The sequence below is a fragment of the Cervus canadensis genome, chromosome 8, assembly GCF_019320065.1.
Source record: "Cervus canadensis isolate Bull #8, Minnesota chromosome 8, ASM1932006v1, whole genome shotgun sequence".
NCBI lineage: Eukaryota > Metazoa > Chordata > Mammalia > Artiodactyla > Cervidae > Cervus > Cervus canadensis.
This window is the reverse complement of record NC_057393.1, coordinates 57,679,626-57,698,032: the sequence shown is the minus strand read 5'-3', so window position 1 is coordinate 57,698,032 and position 18,407 is coordinate 57,679,626. Positions and strand designations below refer to the sequence as shown.

At 36.8% G+C, this 18,407-nt stretch overlaps 1 protein-coding gene across 1 annotated transcript in view; it reads right to left on the bottom strand.

The window, feature by feature from the left end:
* Positions 1-3,283: 3,283 nt before the first annotated feature.
* PTPN20 (protein tyrosine phosphatase non-receptor type 20) overlaps positions 3,284-18,407 on the bottom strand; it is a 30,456-nt gene continuing 15,332 nt past the window's right edge. The window contains exons 6-9 of the mRNA XM_043477293.1: positions 18,073-18,407; positions 13,556-13,771; positions 5,419-5,481; positions 3,284-4,539 (exon numbers count right to left, since the gene is read on the bottom strand). Of these exons, the coding sequence (XP_043333228.1) occupies positions 4,474-4,539; positions 5,419-5,481; positions 13,556-13,771; positions 18,073-18,407 (680 nt within the window). The 3' untranslated portion in view covers positions 3,284-4,473. The remainder of the gene's footprint in view (positions 4,540-5,418; positions 5,482-13,555; positions 13,772-18,072) is intronic.

Genomic DNA, 18,407 nt, shown 5'->3' with positions numbered 1-18,407 from the left:
TTTCTTTCCTAACATATGTATTTAAGGCTACAAATTCCCCTCTAAATATTGGTATAGCTCTCTCAAAAAAGTTTTCAAGTTTCCCCCTAAATTTTGTCACTGCATCTTACAAGCTGATATTGTTTTGTTTTCATTCATTTCAAAATATTTTCTAATTTCTCTTTTTTGTTTGACTCATAAGTTATTTAGAAGTACCTTGTTAAATTTCCAAATACCTTGGAATTTTCAAAATACTTTTATAGCATTGATCTCCATTTAATTCCATAAACATGTAGTTCCTTTCCTTTTAATTATATTGAGACTATTTTGAACCCCAAATATAATCTGTTTGTGAATATTCCACATGCACTTTAAAAAGTGTATATTCTGACATAGTTTGGTGCAGTTCTCTACAAATGTCAACTAGGTCAAGCAGGTTGATATTGTTCTACAACTCTTTTACATCCTTACTGATTTTCCATCTATTTATTCTACCAACTATTAAGAGGCAAAACCTTTAACTATAGTTGAAGATTTTTCTATCTTTCCAGTTTTGTCAGTTCTATCAGTTTCATATATTTTGAAGCTCTGGATTTGAAATGCCATTTTTCACATACAATATGTATTAAATTAAATGGGTTTCTCAGGCAGTGCTAGTGGTAAAGAACCCGCTTACCAATGCAGGAGACTTAAGAGATGGACCTGGGTCAGGAAGATCCTCTGGAGAAGGACATAGCAACCCACTCCAGTATTCTTGCCAGAAGAATCCCATGGACAGAGGAGCCTGGCAGGGACTACAGTCAATAGGGTTGCAAAGAGTCAGACATGACTGAAGCAACTTAGCATGCACACACATGTATTAAATATTCACAAATATATATGAGTCTATGGAGTCTATTTTTTGACTATTTTGTTCCACCGAACAATTTATGTATCCCTATACCAGTATCACATTGTTTTAATTACTGTGACTTTGGACAATACTTTGATTATTGCTAAGGCAAACCCTCTCCCTTCCTCACAATTAATTTTTCATTACAAAATATCATGGCTCGTGCATTTACTATTCATTCAGAACATCAGCATCGGTTGGTCAAGTTCCCAGTAAGTTTAACCTTCAGTATTTTATACATTTTATAAAATACATATGTTACATATCCCTATTGCTCAGAGATGCTTTTCCCATTAGAGATATATATCAGAGGTTGGCCAGCTTCTTCTTTAAAAGGTCATGATGATAAATATTTCAGACTTTATGGGCCCTATGATCTCTACCACCTTGCCACTGCCACTGCAGCACAAAAGCAGCTAAGGACAATATACAAAGAAACGGTCCTAGAACTCTATTTACAAAAATAGGCAATAGGTCAGATTTGGCCTGCAGGCTAGTTTGCTGACCCTTGATATAAAGAAAGATTAATTTTTGGTGCATAGATATCTTTTTATCCATACTTCATAATGAGTTTTCTAATACTATACTTGAGTTCACTATTTCTAGGTGGGCAAAATATCGAAACAAAAGATTATATGTTCCAATTTTCTAACACTTATGCCAATTATACCATTTTGTAATCTTATTGCATTGGCTAGATAACTCTAGAGCTGCTGCAGCTGCTAAGTTGCTTCAGTCATGTCCGACTCTGTGCAATCCCAGAGACGGCAACCCATCAGGCTCCCCCATCTGGGATTCTCCAGGCAAGAACACTGGACTGGCTCGCCATTTCCTTCTCCAATGAATGAAAGTGAGAAGTGAAAGTGAAGTCGCTCAGTCGTGTCCGACTCTTCGCGACCCCATGGACTGCAGCCTACCAGGCTCCTCCGTCCATGGGATTTTCCAGGCAAGAGCACTGGAGTGGGGTGCCATCACCTTCTCCGAACTCTAGAGCAGTACTCACCTATAGTGCTAACAGGAGGTACTGTTTTGTTAATCAGAAGACTATTTTTTCATCTCCAAATGTGATGATGCTTGCTAGTAGTGTTTAAAAAATGTTGAAGTTTCAGATATGATGGTTGCCTCAGATATCTTTTCAGATTCCTTCTAATTCAAATCGTTTCATTATGAGGTCATTAGTTATTAGTTTTTGATTGTGACAGTGGACACAATGGAGTTCCCCACTGAACGATTCATCATCCCATTGCTGACTTATTTAATGAATACTTTCCAATCTTCTGGTTTAGTTACCTGAACTTCAAGACAACATTGAAGAAAATTAATTTTTCCTGGAGATTGAGAAAAAATAAGTGGAAAATGAAACTTATTTGTTTTAAAGTTATGTAAGGTGTTTTCCTTGAAATTTTTCAGTATAAATAAATCACTGAAATGACCTTTGAGTAACAATTGTAAACTTAATTGAAAATTCAATAGTCCTTTAGATAAATTGGAGGTGAAAGGTCCAAAAGAAAAATAAATTGGTAAGACTTACATGAGCATAAAATCTACATTTATTTCTGAAAAGTCTGCATCCAATATATAAATTCACCAAGAACATATGATTTAAACTATGTACTTAAAGTTGAAAGCTAACATGTACATATGTGCTTATATTTAAATGTTCTAAAAGTTCCTCTAAATAAGCATTTATAAACTCATATAGGTGTTAGTGGGAGTTTCATATTCATATCCTAGGCAAAAATTGATTTATTATTCGTATAAAATTTAGTATTTCAATTAGTCAAAAATTTTCAATTCAGGATTCACTTCCCCGAAATGAAATAAAAACAAATGCAATTAGCATTTTCATATTTACTTATTTCTCTGAAAAACTAAAAATTAGTCCAGCTATAAAAATATGAGGCACACATTAAAGAAGAAACATGTTTACCATCAAGAATTGTGGAAATTTTCTTTATATGAACATTTCAAGGTCCAAATAATAAAAATACTTCAGGCAATACATAGTAAATCTTTCAATTTAAATAATAGCATAGAATCCTTTTCAGAAATATTATTGTACATTATATTTATTATTTTACTATGAGAGAAAAGAAAATTAGTAATATAAATATTAAAAGCCAATCATCAAAATTAATGTTTAGCACAGATTATTATTTACAAAAACAATGTAAATAGGTAAAATCATCAATTCATTTAATATAAATTACATTTCCAGCATTTAATTATTTTTAAAATGAGAAGCATCAATTTTAATTCAATCTCTTCAAGTGTTCATTCAGCTAAGGGAACAAAATAAGCTCTTAAAAATTCAAGACTTACGGATTAATATTAGAAACTTTCTCAGTACAACGCAAAGACTACTCTGATTTCAACTGAATTACATCATACAAAGACATGTATCACCTGCTTTATAGTTTATAATCAAGTATAACTGGTCACTAAAATTCCTTGACAAAAATATCACTGTAATTGTATGAGGCAAAGTCCTATAATAAAATGAATTTAATAATGGCCACATCTTTTCAAAAACAGAATATGGAAGTTTTCATTTTCACAACTATGAATTTGGTTCTCCAAAATCTGGTTCCCAAAGCCAACTTCTAAATGTTATGGCAGAGGTGGGGCAGTAATGGAAATAAATGATTTAATGGAATGCTGAAGAATAAAATAATAATCATAGATTTTAGTTTGAAAAATATATCTGGCGTAACAGATACCTAGAAGTACGTAATAAAGCTTATATCAAGTTTATTGCCCTCTAAAGCTAAAGGGCAGAGATCAAGAGGCAAGTAAAATGTAATGTTTGCTTTTAACAAAGCAGACTAATATGTTAAGTGTTAGGGTGGGATAGGAAAGAACTCAAGAACGGGCAAAAATTTCCTCTTGGACTTTCTACATAAACATCTATTTTAGTTTTGGACTGTTCGCCAGTGTGCTCAAGTGATGGAGAGGAGGAACTCTGCCCACCCATGAAAATGCTTCCCAGACCTTGTCCAGCTGCTCTAGAAAGGCAGCTTGTCCTTTGAGGTCTCCGGGGCTCCACAGGAGTAGAGAACTAAAGGGAAAGGGAATCCAATTTGCATAGAAAGTTGACCCTTTCTAACTGCGTTCTTCAGTGACCTAAGCTATTCAAATACCACCTAAAAGTACAGACTCTAGCTAAAAAACACGGATACGTTATCTGTCTTGAAAATGCTTATAAGAGATCATGATATAATCTTGCGATCTTGTGATTCTGAAAATTCTCTGCTCCCTCCAGCTGTCTTTCCAAATAAAATCTTAAATAATACAGTTTAAATCCTTTACTGGGTTCTGTAATCTCTTCAACCAAATAGACGGAAGTTGTTTTATATAACTTTCATTTCATGGGAAAATATGGGAAGGTATTTGATATTACCTAAGTAAGATCAGTGGGTAAATGCCATTTACCCCAAATCAAATGGTACTGTCTTCAGGGAATTGTCAGAAAGTCAAATGATATACCAAGAAAGCACATTTGTAGAAGCAAAGCCCTTCAAGCACAGCTCGAACATGTTCTTTAAGAGGAGGCTCCAAGTCACTTGCTAATAGTTTCAAGTGTGAGGCAATAGAAGTCTGTCTTACTTTACAGTCCAAAGCTTCTGAAGAACTTCAAGCACAATTTCATAACAAAACATATACTGCTCCTAAACACACACATATATGAAAAACAATGGAATGTTAATTGAATACCAATATCCACTTTCAGAAAAGACATTTGTTATTTTTAACCACAAAGCACCTAAAAAGAGTGCCTTAACCTAAAAAGAAGTGCATTAAAAAGGTTAACATTTAACCAAGAACTTCTTTATATAAATACATTTTTTAAAGCATCAGGAAGATAAACAGTAATAATACAGTCTTTGGTCTAGAATTAGTTAACTGAAGAGGGGGGAATCTGACTCAGTATCAGTCTCTTTATATCTCCATTGGATGAATCAAATTTAAACTTTTTAAAGATGTAGCCTCAGATCTCTTAGGCAACCCTAGTTCAAAGGAAATACTTCATATCATTGAACATTGCCTTAAAAAACCATAAAAAAGATTTAGGGGTACCTGTTTGTTTTCATTATCCATATTCTCTTGACCCTTCAATGATTAGCATAACTAATATCTGTTATATTTATGCTATCTCTTTTATAACATGCCAATGACTGATACTTTAGTTGCAAATAAATGTCCTAAAATTGCCATTCATAAATTTATGGAAAATAACTTTAGATATATTACTTAAATAACATGGCATTATGGACTAAGCATGTGTTTGGGCATTATGAGACTTCAGTTTCAGATTTGGTTCCTACACTTGCTCTCTGACAAAACAAACTTCATTGCTCTGGACTTGAGGTACTTCATCAATAATGTCAGAGCATAACTTATGTTTACCTCAGACAGTGAGAATTCAATGAAATTGTGTAGGTAAAAGAGCTTTACAAATTGTAATGTGCTATACAATGTATGTTACAATGTAATATTCATCCTTATATCATTATTGCTCTTGTGAAAGTTTATGTGGTGTGACTTACCTTTGTTTGGATCATTCCACAACGTTGTTCTCTCATTTGGCCCACTATATTCATGATGTTGAACTGTAACAGGATGACAGTAATTTTGTATTATCCGGAGGGGGAAAACACAAAACCCACAGATGCCTAAGTTGTACGCCACACTTCCTTCCAGTAAAAGATATCTCAAGATTTAACTAGCAAGCTCTCATTTTCAGTCATAGGAACATGTACTATGTTTAACCTAGTCTAGTGGATAAGGAAGACTTGTTCAAATGGGTTTCCAGGAAAAAGCAGGAAGCAATCATTTATAATAAGAAACGTTCTCCAAAAGAAATAACAACAAATTTGCCCCTGTGTATACTTTCTGTTCTCCAAAGGGAGAACTTAAAGCAGCATTGTGATTCTGCAAGAGTCTGAAGCATAGAAAACCTTTCCTGGCCACAACAGTAACACAGCTGTTTCTCATATAAAGAGCCCTCTCAACTCAAATGGAGACCCTGAGCAACAGTTGGCCCAACACCAGATTCTGCACCTGTGCTCAGAGAACAGCACTACCCAGTGTGGTCGCTAAGCTGGTGCAGGTCTGCAAAAGGCTGTTGCTAGACCAAAATGAGATAACTCCAGAAACTGGTAACAAGCGTTTAGAAAATCTTAATGGCAATCTGACAGTGGTGTAGCACCAAGCAGCCTCATCAGTGGAAAAGGATATAGACCAGATCAGGTGTTGTTCAACTTGCTTGAAAAGTCACATGTGGTGCAAGCTGAGGACCAGTCATGTGCAGTAAGACCACGTGAAATTTAAGGTTTGTCAACTGTCAACTATCATCCAAAAGTACATAAAAATCAGAGAAAATTTAAGTATTCCTTTATTTTTATAACTTTTCATTACTATAACTTAAAATTTTAATTAATCCTTTAAATATTTTTATATTGAAATAACTATAGATACATAGTAAGTTGCAAAAAATGTACAGGGATAGTTTGTATCTTTTCATCTAGTATTATACCACCTTATACAACTAGAGTATAATATCAAAACAAGGAAATTGACACTGGTATAATTTACAGACTTTTCAGATTTTGCCAGTTTTACATGCAATCATTTGTCAGCATAGGCATACATGTATTATTGTATACAAAGTTATCACATGTGAAGATTCATGTAACTGCAACCACAACCAAGATGCATAACTATACCACCTTCCTCCTGTTATCTATTAGAACTACCCACCCACTCCAATCCTCAACCCTTGGCGACCAGTAATCTGTTCTGAATCTCTACAGTTTTGTTGTTTCAAGTGGATTACATAATGAAATCATGTAATATCCAACTTTTTGAGACTTTTTGTCATTGCTAATTGTTTGAGATTCATGCAAATTGAGTATATCAATAGTTCATTCCTTTTTATTACTAAATAGTATTCCACAGTATGGATGTGTTGGAGGACATTTAGGTTTTTTTTCCAGTTTGGGGCAATGATAAATAGATCTGCTATGAACACATACATACAGGTTTTTATGTGAACAGAAGCTTTCATTTCCATGGAATAAACACCCAAGAGTGTTATTGCTAGGATTATATGGTAAGTTTAGTTTAGTTCTGCTTTTGTTTTTTTTTTTTTTTTTTAAAGAAATTTGAAAACTATTTTCCAGACTGGATATTCCATTTTACATTCATCCCTATAAGCAATGTATGCTGCTGCGGCTCACTTGCGTCTGACTCTTTGAGACCCTGTGGACTATAGCCCACCAGGCTCCTCTCTCCGTGGGATTCTCCAGGCAGGAATACTGGAGTGGGTTGCCATTGCTCCTCCAGGGGATCTTCCTGCCCCAAGGATCAAACCCATGTCTCCTGCATTAGTAGGCAGATTCTTTACCACTGAGCCACCTGGGAAGCATAAGCAATGTGTAACTAATCCAGTTTTTTTTCAAATCTTCATCAGCATTTGGTATTGTCATTTTTTATATTAGCCTTTCTAATCAATATCTAGTGATATTTCATCATGGTTTTAACTTCATTTTGTTGTTGTTGTTCAGTCGCCAAGTTGTGTCCGACTATTCTCAACCCCAAGGACTGCAGTATGCCAGGCTTCCCTGTCCCTCAGCATTTCCTGGAGTTTGTTCAAACTCATGTCCCTTGAGTCAGTGATGCCATCCAACCATCTCATCCTCTGTCGCCCTTTTCTCTTTCTGCCTACAATCTTTCCCAGCAACAGGGTCTTTTCTAATCAATCAGCTGTTTGCATCAGGTGGCCAAAGCATTGAGCTTCAACATCAGTCCTTCCAAAGAGTATTAGGGGTTGATTTCCTTTAAGGAATTGACTGGTTTGAAATCTCTTTGATTTCATTTACCTAAAGACTAATGAAGTTGAGCCTCTTATCATGTGATTGTCATTGATACATCCTTATCATTGAAATTTCATGTCTTTTACCTATTTTCTAACTGAATTGCTTGCTTACTTATAATTTTAAAGTCTTTACAAATTCTAGGTGTGAGACCTTTGTTGGAAATGTGGTTGCAAACAGTTTCTCCAAGTCTGTAGCTTGTCTTTTCATCTACTTCATAGGGTCTTTCACAGAACAAATGATCTGAATTTGCCTTCTCCCTAATATTAGTGATGGCAAGAATGTCTGCTCTGACTACCTGTTTTCAATACAACACTTGAAGTTCCAGGTAGTGCAATAAGACCAGATAAAGAAATAAGAAACAAATGCATTGGGAAGGAAGAGATGTGTGTCTCTACTTACAGCTGGAATGATCATCTATGTAGAAAATCTCAAGGAATCTAAAAATAGAACAAAACAGGGCAAAAAAACCTCTTAGAACCAACAAGTGAGTTCAACAAGATCACAGGATACAAGATCAACATGAAGAAATCAACTGCATTTGTACATACATGTACATACAATGAACATGATAGTAAAAACACAATACCATTTACAGCTTGAAAGAAAATGAATTAAGATACATCTAACAAAACACGTACAGAAGCTGTATGATGAAAATAGCAAAATGCTGATGAAAGAAATCAAAGAAGACCTAAATAAGTTGACATACCACATTCATATTGGAAGATCCAACATAGTAAAATTCGTCCTATCAAAATTCTTCAAGCTTTTTTTTATAAACATAGAAAAGCTAATTTGAAAATGTATATTGAAAGGCACAGACTTATAATAGCTAAAACAATTTTGAAAGAGAAAGAATCACTCTCCCTGTGTTAAGATTTTCTATATAGCTACAGGAATCCAAAGTGTGGTAATGGCAAAAGGATAGATATATAGATCAGTGAAACAGAATACGGAACTAGAAATAGGCCCCAAACAAATATTCAAAATCATTTCTGACAAACGTGTAAAAGCAATTCAGTGGAGGAAGAATAGCCTTTTCAACAAAGGAAACTTAATAGCTGGACATCTTTAGGCAAAAAAAAAAAAAGTGAACCTTGACTTAAACCTCGCCCCTTATAAAAAACAATTAACTCAAAATGGACTACAGACTTAAATATAAAACATAAAACTACAGAACTTTAAGAAATTACGTAGCAAAAATTCTTTAGGACCTAGGCAAGGTGAAGAGTTCTTAAACTTGACACCAAAAGAACGATCCTTAAAAGGAAATATGATAAAAATTCAACTTCATTGAATTTAGAAGCCATTGTTTCTTGGAAGTCTGTTTTATAATTTATAATTTAAGATTAGGCAAATTATGGAAATAAATTTGTATTATTCATTTTTAACCTGAATTTACTGATAGCAAAAGAAGTGTCACTGGATTGTCTTCTCAAGAAAAGCACAGCTTTTCTGAAGATAGCTTTAGTGGTTAACCAAATAATAATAATGGAAGTAACTTCAAAGAAATGAAGACCAAAAGAGTTCATTTTAATTTTACCTAGAATTATGATTCATCATATATTGAGTTTAGAGCATTATTGATTGTGAATTGCTAAAACCACACTTGTATTAATTGCAAAGATGTACTGGCTAACATAGCAAAGAAACCATTAAAATTTACTTGTCACTTACAGAACAAAAGAAATAGGCTTCAAGACAAAAGAATTATTTTAAAGAATACTAAATTTAAAATCTCATGTTCAATATTTCACATGAAACATAAATACTTTGTAGACTTACAAAAATAGTGCTTTGAACTGCTAAGATTAAAAACACCTACACAACAACCAGACAATGGTGATAGAAGTCATACTGAAAGTGTTTTATTGAAAATTTGGAGTGAAGGTGTGGCAGAAAAAGATAAAGTCCCATTTTCTAATGAAATCACAGGGTGACAAATTCAGGGACTGGCTAGTGATGCAGAGTGGTACCAACTCACAAAACAAAAGTAGCAAAGTATTTACCATCGCAACTTATCGAATAAGAGCTACTGCTAATATAATGACTCAGTATATGTGTGATTTGAACATGAAGTGATAAGAAGGAAGAATTTTTCCTTTTCTGTTTTATTACTGGCAATCACAACTAACTAATTTTAAACAGCACAAAGTTGCTCACAAATACGGTGTTTCCGGTAGTCATGTATGGATGTGAAAGTTGGACCATAAAGAAAGCCGAGCATCGGAGAACTGATGCTTTTGAACTGTCGTGTTGAAGAAGACTCTTGAGAGTCCCTTGGACTACAAGGAGATCAAACCAGTCCATCCTAAAGAAAATCAGTCCTGAACGTTCATTGGAAGGACTGATGCTGAAGCTGAAATTCCAATACTTTGGCTACCTGATGCAAAGAACTGACTCCTTGGGAAAGACCTTGATTCTGGGAAAGATTGAAGGCAGGAGAAGGGGACAGAGAATGAGATGCTTGGATGGCATCACTGAGTCAATGGGCGTGAGTTTGAGCAAGCTCCGGGAGTTGGTGATGGACAGGGAGGCCTGGCGTGCTGCAGTCCACGGGGTTGTAAGGAGTCGGACACGACTGAGCGACTGAACTGAACTGAACTGAATGAACTAATTTTAAACGTCATGAAATTGCAAAGTACTACATTGTCATCAAATGTAATTTGGAGCTTAAGTTTTGCGTAGGATTATATTCTGATAGTAGAACCACAATGATAAGAAAACAGTCTGAGAGAGTCACACAGGTTAAAGAATTCACCCCGAATCTGAGTCAGTTCTAGTGAGGTGGATGAACCTAGAGACTGTTACACAGAGTGAAATAAGTCAGAAAGAGGAAAACAAATATCGTATGTTAACGCATATAAGTGGAATCTAGAAAAATGGTACTGATGAACCTATTTGCAAAGCAGGAATAGAGACACAGATATATAGAACAGACTTGTAGACACAGTGAAGGAAGGAGAGGTTGGGACAAACTGAGTCAGTAGCACTGAAACATATATATTACCATATGTACACCAGATAGCTAAATGGGAAGTTGCTATATAACACAGGGAGCTCAACTTGGTACTCTGTGACAACCTAGAGTGGTAGGATGGGGCGGTGGGTGGGAGAGAGGTTCAAGAAGGAGGGTACATATATATACTTAAGACTGATTCATGTTGTTGTATGTCAGAAACCAATACAACATTGTAAAGCAATTATCCTCCACTTAAAAACAAATTTTTAAAAATAGTCTTGCCACCAAAAAAAAGCAAAACAAAAACCAAAGAACCCCTTCTGAATGAACAAGACAGTGTGTTTAGTGATATGGTAAGTATTTTTTATTTTGTGAAGGTTAATGTGTTAAATTTTGGACTATTCACTTCATTACATGATAATATGGTAACTGATATTTAACAACTGTTACTGTATGCTGAAGATGGTTAGAGGGGAAAGTTCTACTGAGAATGTTTCAACTACAGAACAATCTCAGTTTTTCGTCAAGAGAAGAGCCAGCTTATTCTCAGTGTTTTAAGGATATTTAAGCAAGCTTACTTAAAAATAAAACTGACTATAAAATAACAGTAAAAAGAAATAAATCATTACATTTTCTCAGACCTTCATATGCTTTAGAGTTATAATTGATAAACTAATCTTAAAATGTCAGTCACACATGGCTGATAAGCAGCTTGTAGCATGTAAGACTCCCTGTGTGAGTTACACAACACACAAACTGGTCTGCATCCTGTTTACCAAGACCAACCCACTGTCATGCTCTTGGATGTCTCTGAAATACATCAAACTGCTTTGAAAAGTTTCTAAATGCTTACTCTAAATTTCAGAAAACTTATCTTTCTGCAAATAACAAACATTCACAGATTGGTGCTGGTCCAAGACCATACTTTGAGTACCTCTGGTGGACAAAACTTCTGAAAAGAGTGGAGATGGGCATCAGTAAGGATACCGGACATCTCAAGCCTCTAATGGAAAGCCAATAAGCCAACAATGGATGCATTTCCTATTTCTGAACCACTTTCCGTCAAATCTAAGCATCCTTAATGATAAAATACATCACTATTTCACATACTGCTAAGAAAAACACTGTCATTTAAGCTGACAGATGACTTATTATAAAGCACATTTTGAGTTTAAAAAAGGTATAACGACAGGGGGAAAAAGTGCTCCTTAGAAGCATAAAATACAATATTTATAGTTTTTACAATTTCTATAAGGTATATAAAATAAGAAAAAATATAAACAAATTAATTATGGTGAAGAATATATAAAATAAAAATTATGCTAATGTATTTTCTGTTAAAAGGATAAAACAACATTAATTACAGGAACAGGTAACATCAGATTCATAGTACTGAAATTTTCAGCATTTTTTAGTTTTTTTTGTCTTTTTTTTTTTGACCACCCAGCTTATATTCATTGTAATAAAACTCTCAGTTTGCTTTAGGAAACCGTTACTTTTTTATTCTCAACCTCATAGCTTAGAGTAGTCCTGACTGACCTTAATGGACCAGCATCTCCCACAGTCGTTAGTTTAGGGAAAGGGCTATAACTGAATCAGGAACAGGGAAATGCTAGGAGATATTGGCTCAAGCTTCTGAGAAGAAGAGACTTCCTCTGTCTCTATCCTTTAAAGAGTCCCTGGTAGAGGCCATTTTTCTATCCCTGACATAATGAGATCTTAGGATGGAAACATGTAGAACTTACGCAACCAATTTGTTGTCATAGGGGAGACCTGGTCACTGTTGGAGTATAACTATATATAGCCTGATAGAGCAGTGATTTAACATTTATGCTGATAATAAGATAACCGCAGAATTTGCCTATCAGGACAAATGCCTCCCAGCCCTTGTTGCCTTATGACTGAGCTGTGGACTTTTCTATTCCTTGGAGACATGGTGAGAGGCACCACCCTCCCCAACCCAAGTGCCTGCTAAGTAAACAAATGTCTTCCCCTCCTCACTTCTGCAGCACAGGGGAAAGCAGTTCAGTAAAAGCAGGCCTTCTGGGGCACAAATCTAAAGTCATGTCCCCAATTAATCAATCATAAAGGTAACAGTAAAGTCACTACATGTCTAATTCCTGTGTCTGTCTCTTAGCTGGTTCCAAATTTAGGAAGAAAGTAAAGAATTGTTAATGGTTGACTCAAACCCAGCAATATTATTATCCTTATTTTATGTATAAGAAAACTAGATTTCAGAGAAAATGAGCAATTTGTACAAAGTCACCAAAATCTAAAGTGTGTGGCAAACTAGCAGTCAGACCCAGGGACCTCTCATTAACTCTGAGGTCTACTTTTTCCCCCAATGTGCTCACATGCATGTATTTCTATTCATTAAAACCAGACACACTTTGGCCCGTCCCCAGTGACCCACTGGTTAAGAATCCATGTTTTCACTGCAAAGAGCATAGGTTTGACCCCTGGTCAGGGACACCACATGTTGTGCAGTGCAACCAAAAAATAACTAAATAGGCACACATCATTGACAGTCTTTAACAAGACTCTAAAAACTGTTTATGTGGGTGGAAGGAAGAAAAGAAAAATGAATTCATATTTACTGTGCACTTATTGCACTCCAGATATTGTCTGAAGCCATTCATTTGCATTATGTATTTAGTTTAATCCTCAGAACCACCTCCAAGAACCTGCAGCAGTTAAGTGAGAAGCAGGTATCCAAAGCTGACATGTTTTCTATTGACTCAGTTGCTCTGGAAGGCCAAATATTAGTCTCCAGCTATGAGAAGGCTGTTAAAAGCACAGTGTTTACTAACAGCATCCGTGTATCTGCTGAATTCATACACTTACTGAAAAGTTCTTTTCAATGGCACAGAATACAACATCCACACACAGGAACACCCCTGTCCGGCCCACGCCTGCACTGCAGTGAACAACGATGGGTCCTGTGAGGTGGCTCTTCCTCACGTAACGAACATACTTTATAAAACCTTCTGCTGAAGTAGGAGTGCCATGGTCTGGCCAGTTGGTGAACTGCAAGTGTTTTACAAAGTGACTAGCTCCAGTCTGTGTGGGCGGGGGTGGGGAGGGAGAGAGACAGGGAAGGGGAGACAGAGAAGAGAGATTTATCAATTTCTCATATTAGAGATCTTCTTTTAATTTATAATATGCCATAAATAGTAATAATAATGGCTATGTGGTAATACAATAATAAAAATAAGACTACTAACAGGTAACATGAATTTAGGACTTACTCTGTAGGAACGGTACTAAAGACTTCACACGCATTATTCTCATTTAATCCTCACATCAGCCCTGGGGTGGCAGACACTGTGTTATCCTCATTTTACAGAAGAAAAACTAAGAATGTGAGTGATTGATAGATGTATGCTAGGTCAGGCTCATATGTTTAGAGCTGGGACAATAATGTAATCTTTCCAAATCTAACGCTACCAATTTTCTTCTGCACCATGAGAATGCAGAAGAAACCAAACAAACCAGGAATCCAAAACAGTGAAAAATGAGCTAACATGTTAGGAATAATATAGAAAAGCCAAGATATATCTTGGCTTAAATATTATGATGTGCTGTGCTTAGTCGCTCAGTCGTGTCCAACTCTTTGCGACTCCATGGACTGTAGCCCGCCAAGTTCCTTGGTTCATGGGGATTCTCCAGACAGGAATACTAGAGTGGACTGCCATGCCATCGTCCAGGGGATCTTCCCAATCCAGGGATATAACCGAGGTCTCCCACATTACAGGTGGATTCTTAATAGTCTGAGCCACCAGAGAAGCCCAAATATGATACTAAATTTAATTAAAACAGGTAGGTGCTGTCAAGTTGCTTAATCGGGGTTTGATGGGAGGCAGTCTCCACTGGCAACCAGGACAGGGTGGTTAATGACCATGTGAGTAGACTTTGGTCCTTATTCTTTCGCTGAGCCCCCTGAAAGTGGAGTTATGGAACTCTCCCTGGGGTTGACAGATAAAATGCTTTGAGTTTACCCATCATTATTCCAGAGGGTTCACCCCTTCCCCAATGTGGAACCCTCGTTTTACTTCACTGGGCACTCTTGTGAAAAAATTCAGGAAGGATTTCTCACTCCTCTACTTCTCCTTAATGCACCACTTATTTTCCTAAGTTCCAAATAAAAATACCATTTTCTATGACGTTAGAAAATAGAAAGACTCAAGTTTGAATCATTGGTACGTGAAATTGGATGCGGCAAATGATGCTTAAAAATCGTGTGAAGGAACCAAATTGAGGATAGATCTCACTCCATCACATATTTCAGGAATTACATCTTTCCTACACTGTTGACCACTGAGAATCTGCACAAAGGTGGGCATCACTGCTTTCCTGACCCAGTACCATGAGGCAGATTCTTCAAATATCAGCCCCATGGTTTTGAGGTCTGGGAACATCAGCCCAAAGGCCACCATCCTAGATCCTTTTGCCAACTCCACAGGTGGACCTGAACATTTGAAACTTTTCAGACAAGATCATTCCTCTGGGCCTTCCACCTGACCTGTATTCTCCAAGCATGCTGTCCTTCTCCTGCCATAGCACGTTATTACATGTCATTTAGAACTGGTGTCTTCGTTCCCCACTAGACTGTGAGTACTCTAAGAGTTGAGACTGTGTCTGTTTTCTATCTCCAGCATCTGACACAGTACTTGGTTCATATCAGGGAATCAAGTGTTAGGAGAGTGAGGCATCAGACAAATCCTTGGGTGTACAGAGCAAACACAGGGCCTAGCACACAGCTAGCAAGCCAGACATCAATGTCCAACATTATTATTCTTGGCCTCCCTGGTCACACCACTGTGTACCTTGATCCTCATGCTCCTCAATTCTATCTTTCTGTCTCTCTCCCGACTTTATCTCTTCAACATTTCCCTTCTTACTCAGACCCCCAGTTCAGTTCAGTTGCTCAGTCGTGTCCGACTCTTTGCCATCCCATGGACTGCAGCACACCAGGCTTCCCTGCCCATCACCAACTCCGTGAGCTTGCTCAAACTCATGTCCATCGAGTCAGTGATTCCATCCAACCATCTCATCCTCTGTCATCCCCTTCTCCTCCTGCCTTCAATCTTCCCCAGCATCAGAGTCTTTTGCAATGAGTCAGTTCTTTGCATCAGGTGGCCAAAGTATTGGAGTTTCAGCTTCAGCATCAGTCGGTCCAATGAATATTCAAGACTGATTTCCTTTAGGATGGACTGGTTTGATCTCCTCAGGCCCCCATGCTACAGTAAACTCTTGGAAGGCATCATCACTTCCCTAAATGCTTCTTCTACTTCCTTGCCTAGCCTCCATGGGTACTACACTCTGCGGTTCTCTCTAATCCAGGCCACCTATTCTCCTGTGTTCCAGGTACTACAGAGTCTAGAGATTAGTTGCATACTCCTTGCTGCCCAACACAATTTCCAATTCATTATTTCTTCTCCTTGTACAAAAACCCCACTTCTTTTTAAGTTTCATACCTCTTAACTTCGTCTTCTCATCACTATCACCTTACCACAGATTCTGACAGGGCAAATTTGGGATCTCAACAGCCAAACAGACACTCTAGCCTCACATTTTTATTTCTCTCTTACAGAGGAGACCATTCATGTTTTCTAGTCCTCACAATGTGTTTACTCCTTGGACTCACCATCACCTATAATGGCCAGTATAAAAAATCTTCCAGTTCTTAGATTCCACCATCATTTTCTGAGCAGAAACTCTTATGCTATCACTTTATCTGTCCTTCACCTCCAACAATGTGACTAGATGGAATTCTTCTGCCATTGATGTCCTCTATTTCCTCCTAGCTGCTGATTCCATTCATCTCCCTAAGTTTAGACTTATGACTGATTATCTAAATCATTCTCTTACCAAACTGTCATCTCCATTCATCCTTTGAATCTTGCCACATATCCTGAGCAACATCCCTCCCTGAATCAGTTCCATAATCTCTGCTCAGGAATCCCATGGTTAGGAAAAAAAAAAATCACATAGTTGCATATTTTATTGTTATTGCAAATTATGGGTTCCAACCTCAGCACCTTCAGCAACCTTTTCCTGATCATTGCCTGTGCTCCAATCAACTTCTTTGGTGATGATTCCAAATCTCATCACTCTTCAAGTTTCCAATTTAACTCCCACCACCTTCATTCTTATAGAACACATGTATCACCTACTTGCTAATCAAATCCACTTAGAGCAATGTAACATCACTTTCTCCTATAAATCATTCCTTTGCTATTTTCCGAGTCTGTTAGAGCAAGAAATGAATTGTTCTATGGATTATTCTAGACCAATACTTCCCAATATTACTTTCTTCAAGGATGGGCTGCCCATATGGTAGTCACTAGTAATATGTGATTAAACACTAGAAGTGTGGCTATTGCAAGTGAGGAACTAAATTTGGTATTTTATGTAAGTTTAAATGATTTAAATCTAAAACAGTCAAATGTGGCTATCACATTGGACAGCATAATTTTTGAACACTCCTTATCAGTCACAAGTCCTAAGTCATATAAAGTCTGCCAATTTTATCGGAAAAGCATCAAAGTCCTTGCTTTCTATCTAGTTGCTAGTTGCCCTAAGTTGATCACATACCCTTCTTACTAAAATTCTTCAATGTCTCCTAATTATCTTCATAATAAAGTTTGTGCTCCTTAGCTGAAATCCAAAACATTTCATGTTCTGGCTTTCTCTACTTACTTTCTATAGCCTCATCTCATCTCTCATTCCTCCCTGGTATTTGAATTTTTACATTCCAGAAACTCTTAACTACTTACATCTCTCTGTACATATGTCCCATGCTATTTTATACCTTCATCATCTACTTACTGTTTTCATTTTCCTCACTTGGGTAAATTCTCAATACAGATGTCACCTCCTCTAGCAAATCATCTGCCCAAACCCAAAGAGAACCTCCTTTCTGCACCCCATACAGATCTCAATATTACCATCCATTGAGCACAGTAACTGCAAGTACCAGTGAGTGCACCGAACAATTTGCTACTCAGTAAGGAGCACCATGCCTAGCCCAGTGGTTATCAGCATATGTTAAGGACTTCATCGTATCTGTCCCTCTCAGCAGAGGTAGCCAAAGTACACCCCAGGATTAGGCAACGTCCAATACTCTTTCTCAACCACCCCAACTCCACTTTTCAATTATTTCATCTCTCCAGTCAGAGTTTGGTTAGGCAGAAGAAGAAATGGTGTTGTCTTAGTTTCTGGTACCAGGGAGAAGTAAAAAAAAAACTACTTTAAACAAGTGTCCCCAGCTATGGCCCACCTGACTTCTAACTTCCTATCCTGACGTGTGCATATATAAGGAAATATATATCTATGCTGATTTTATTTTTTTAACTTACAGACTTCTTGACAACTTGAAACAATCGAATGATGAAATACTGAAGTATTTGGTAGTTCTCCAGGAAGATATGACAGCTTTTCAATTCCAAAGGTTTCTTCACAGAAATAGGCCAGTAATGGTGGCATTTGGTAACTCCATGTTCTTTCTCTTTGGTTATCATGGCAATAACATTAGAGTTATTTTCCAAAATCATTTGCCAAAAGTCATTCGTGGTAGTTGGCAGTGGTCCTTGGGTAGCAATATAGTAATACTCTTCTCCAGAATTGACTATTTTAATATAACTGGCATTGATGTAATCCTTGTTTTCTCCAAGAGGAACACGTGTTGAATCAT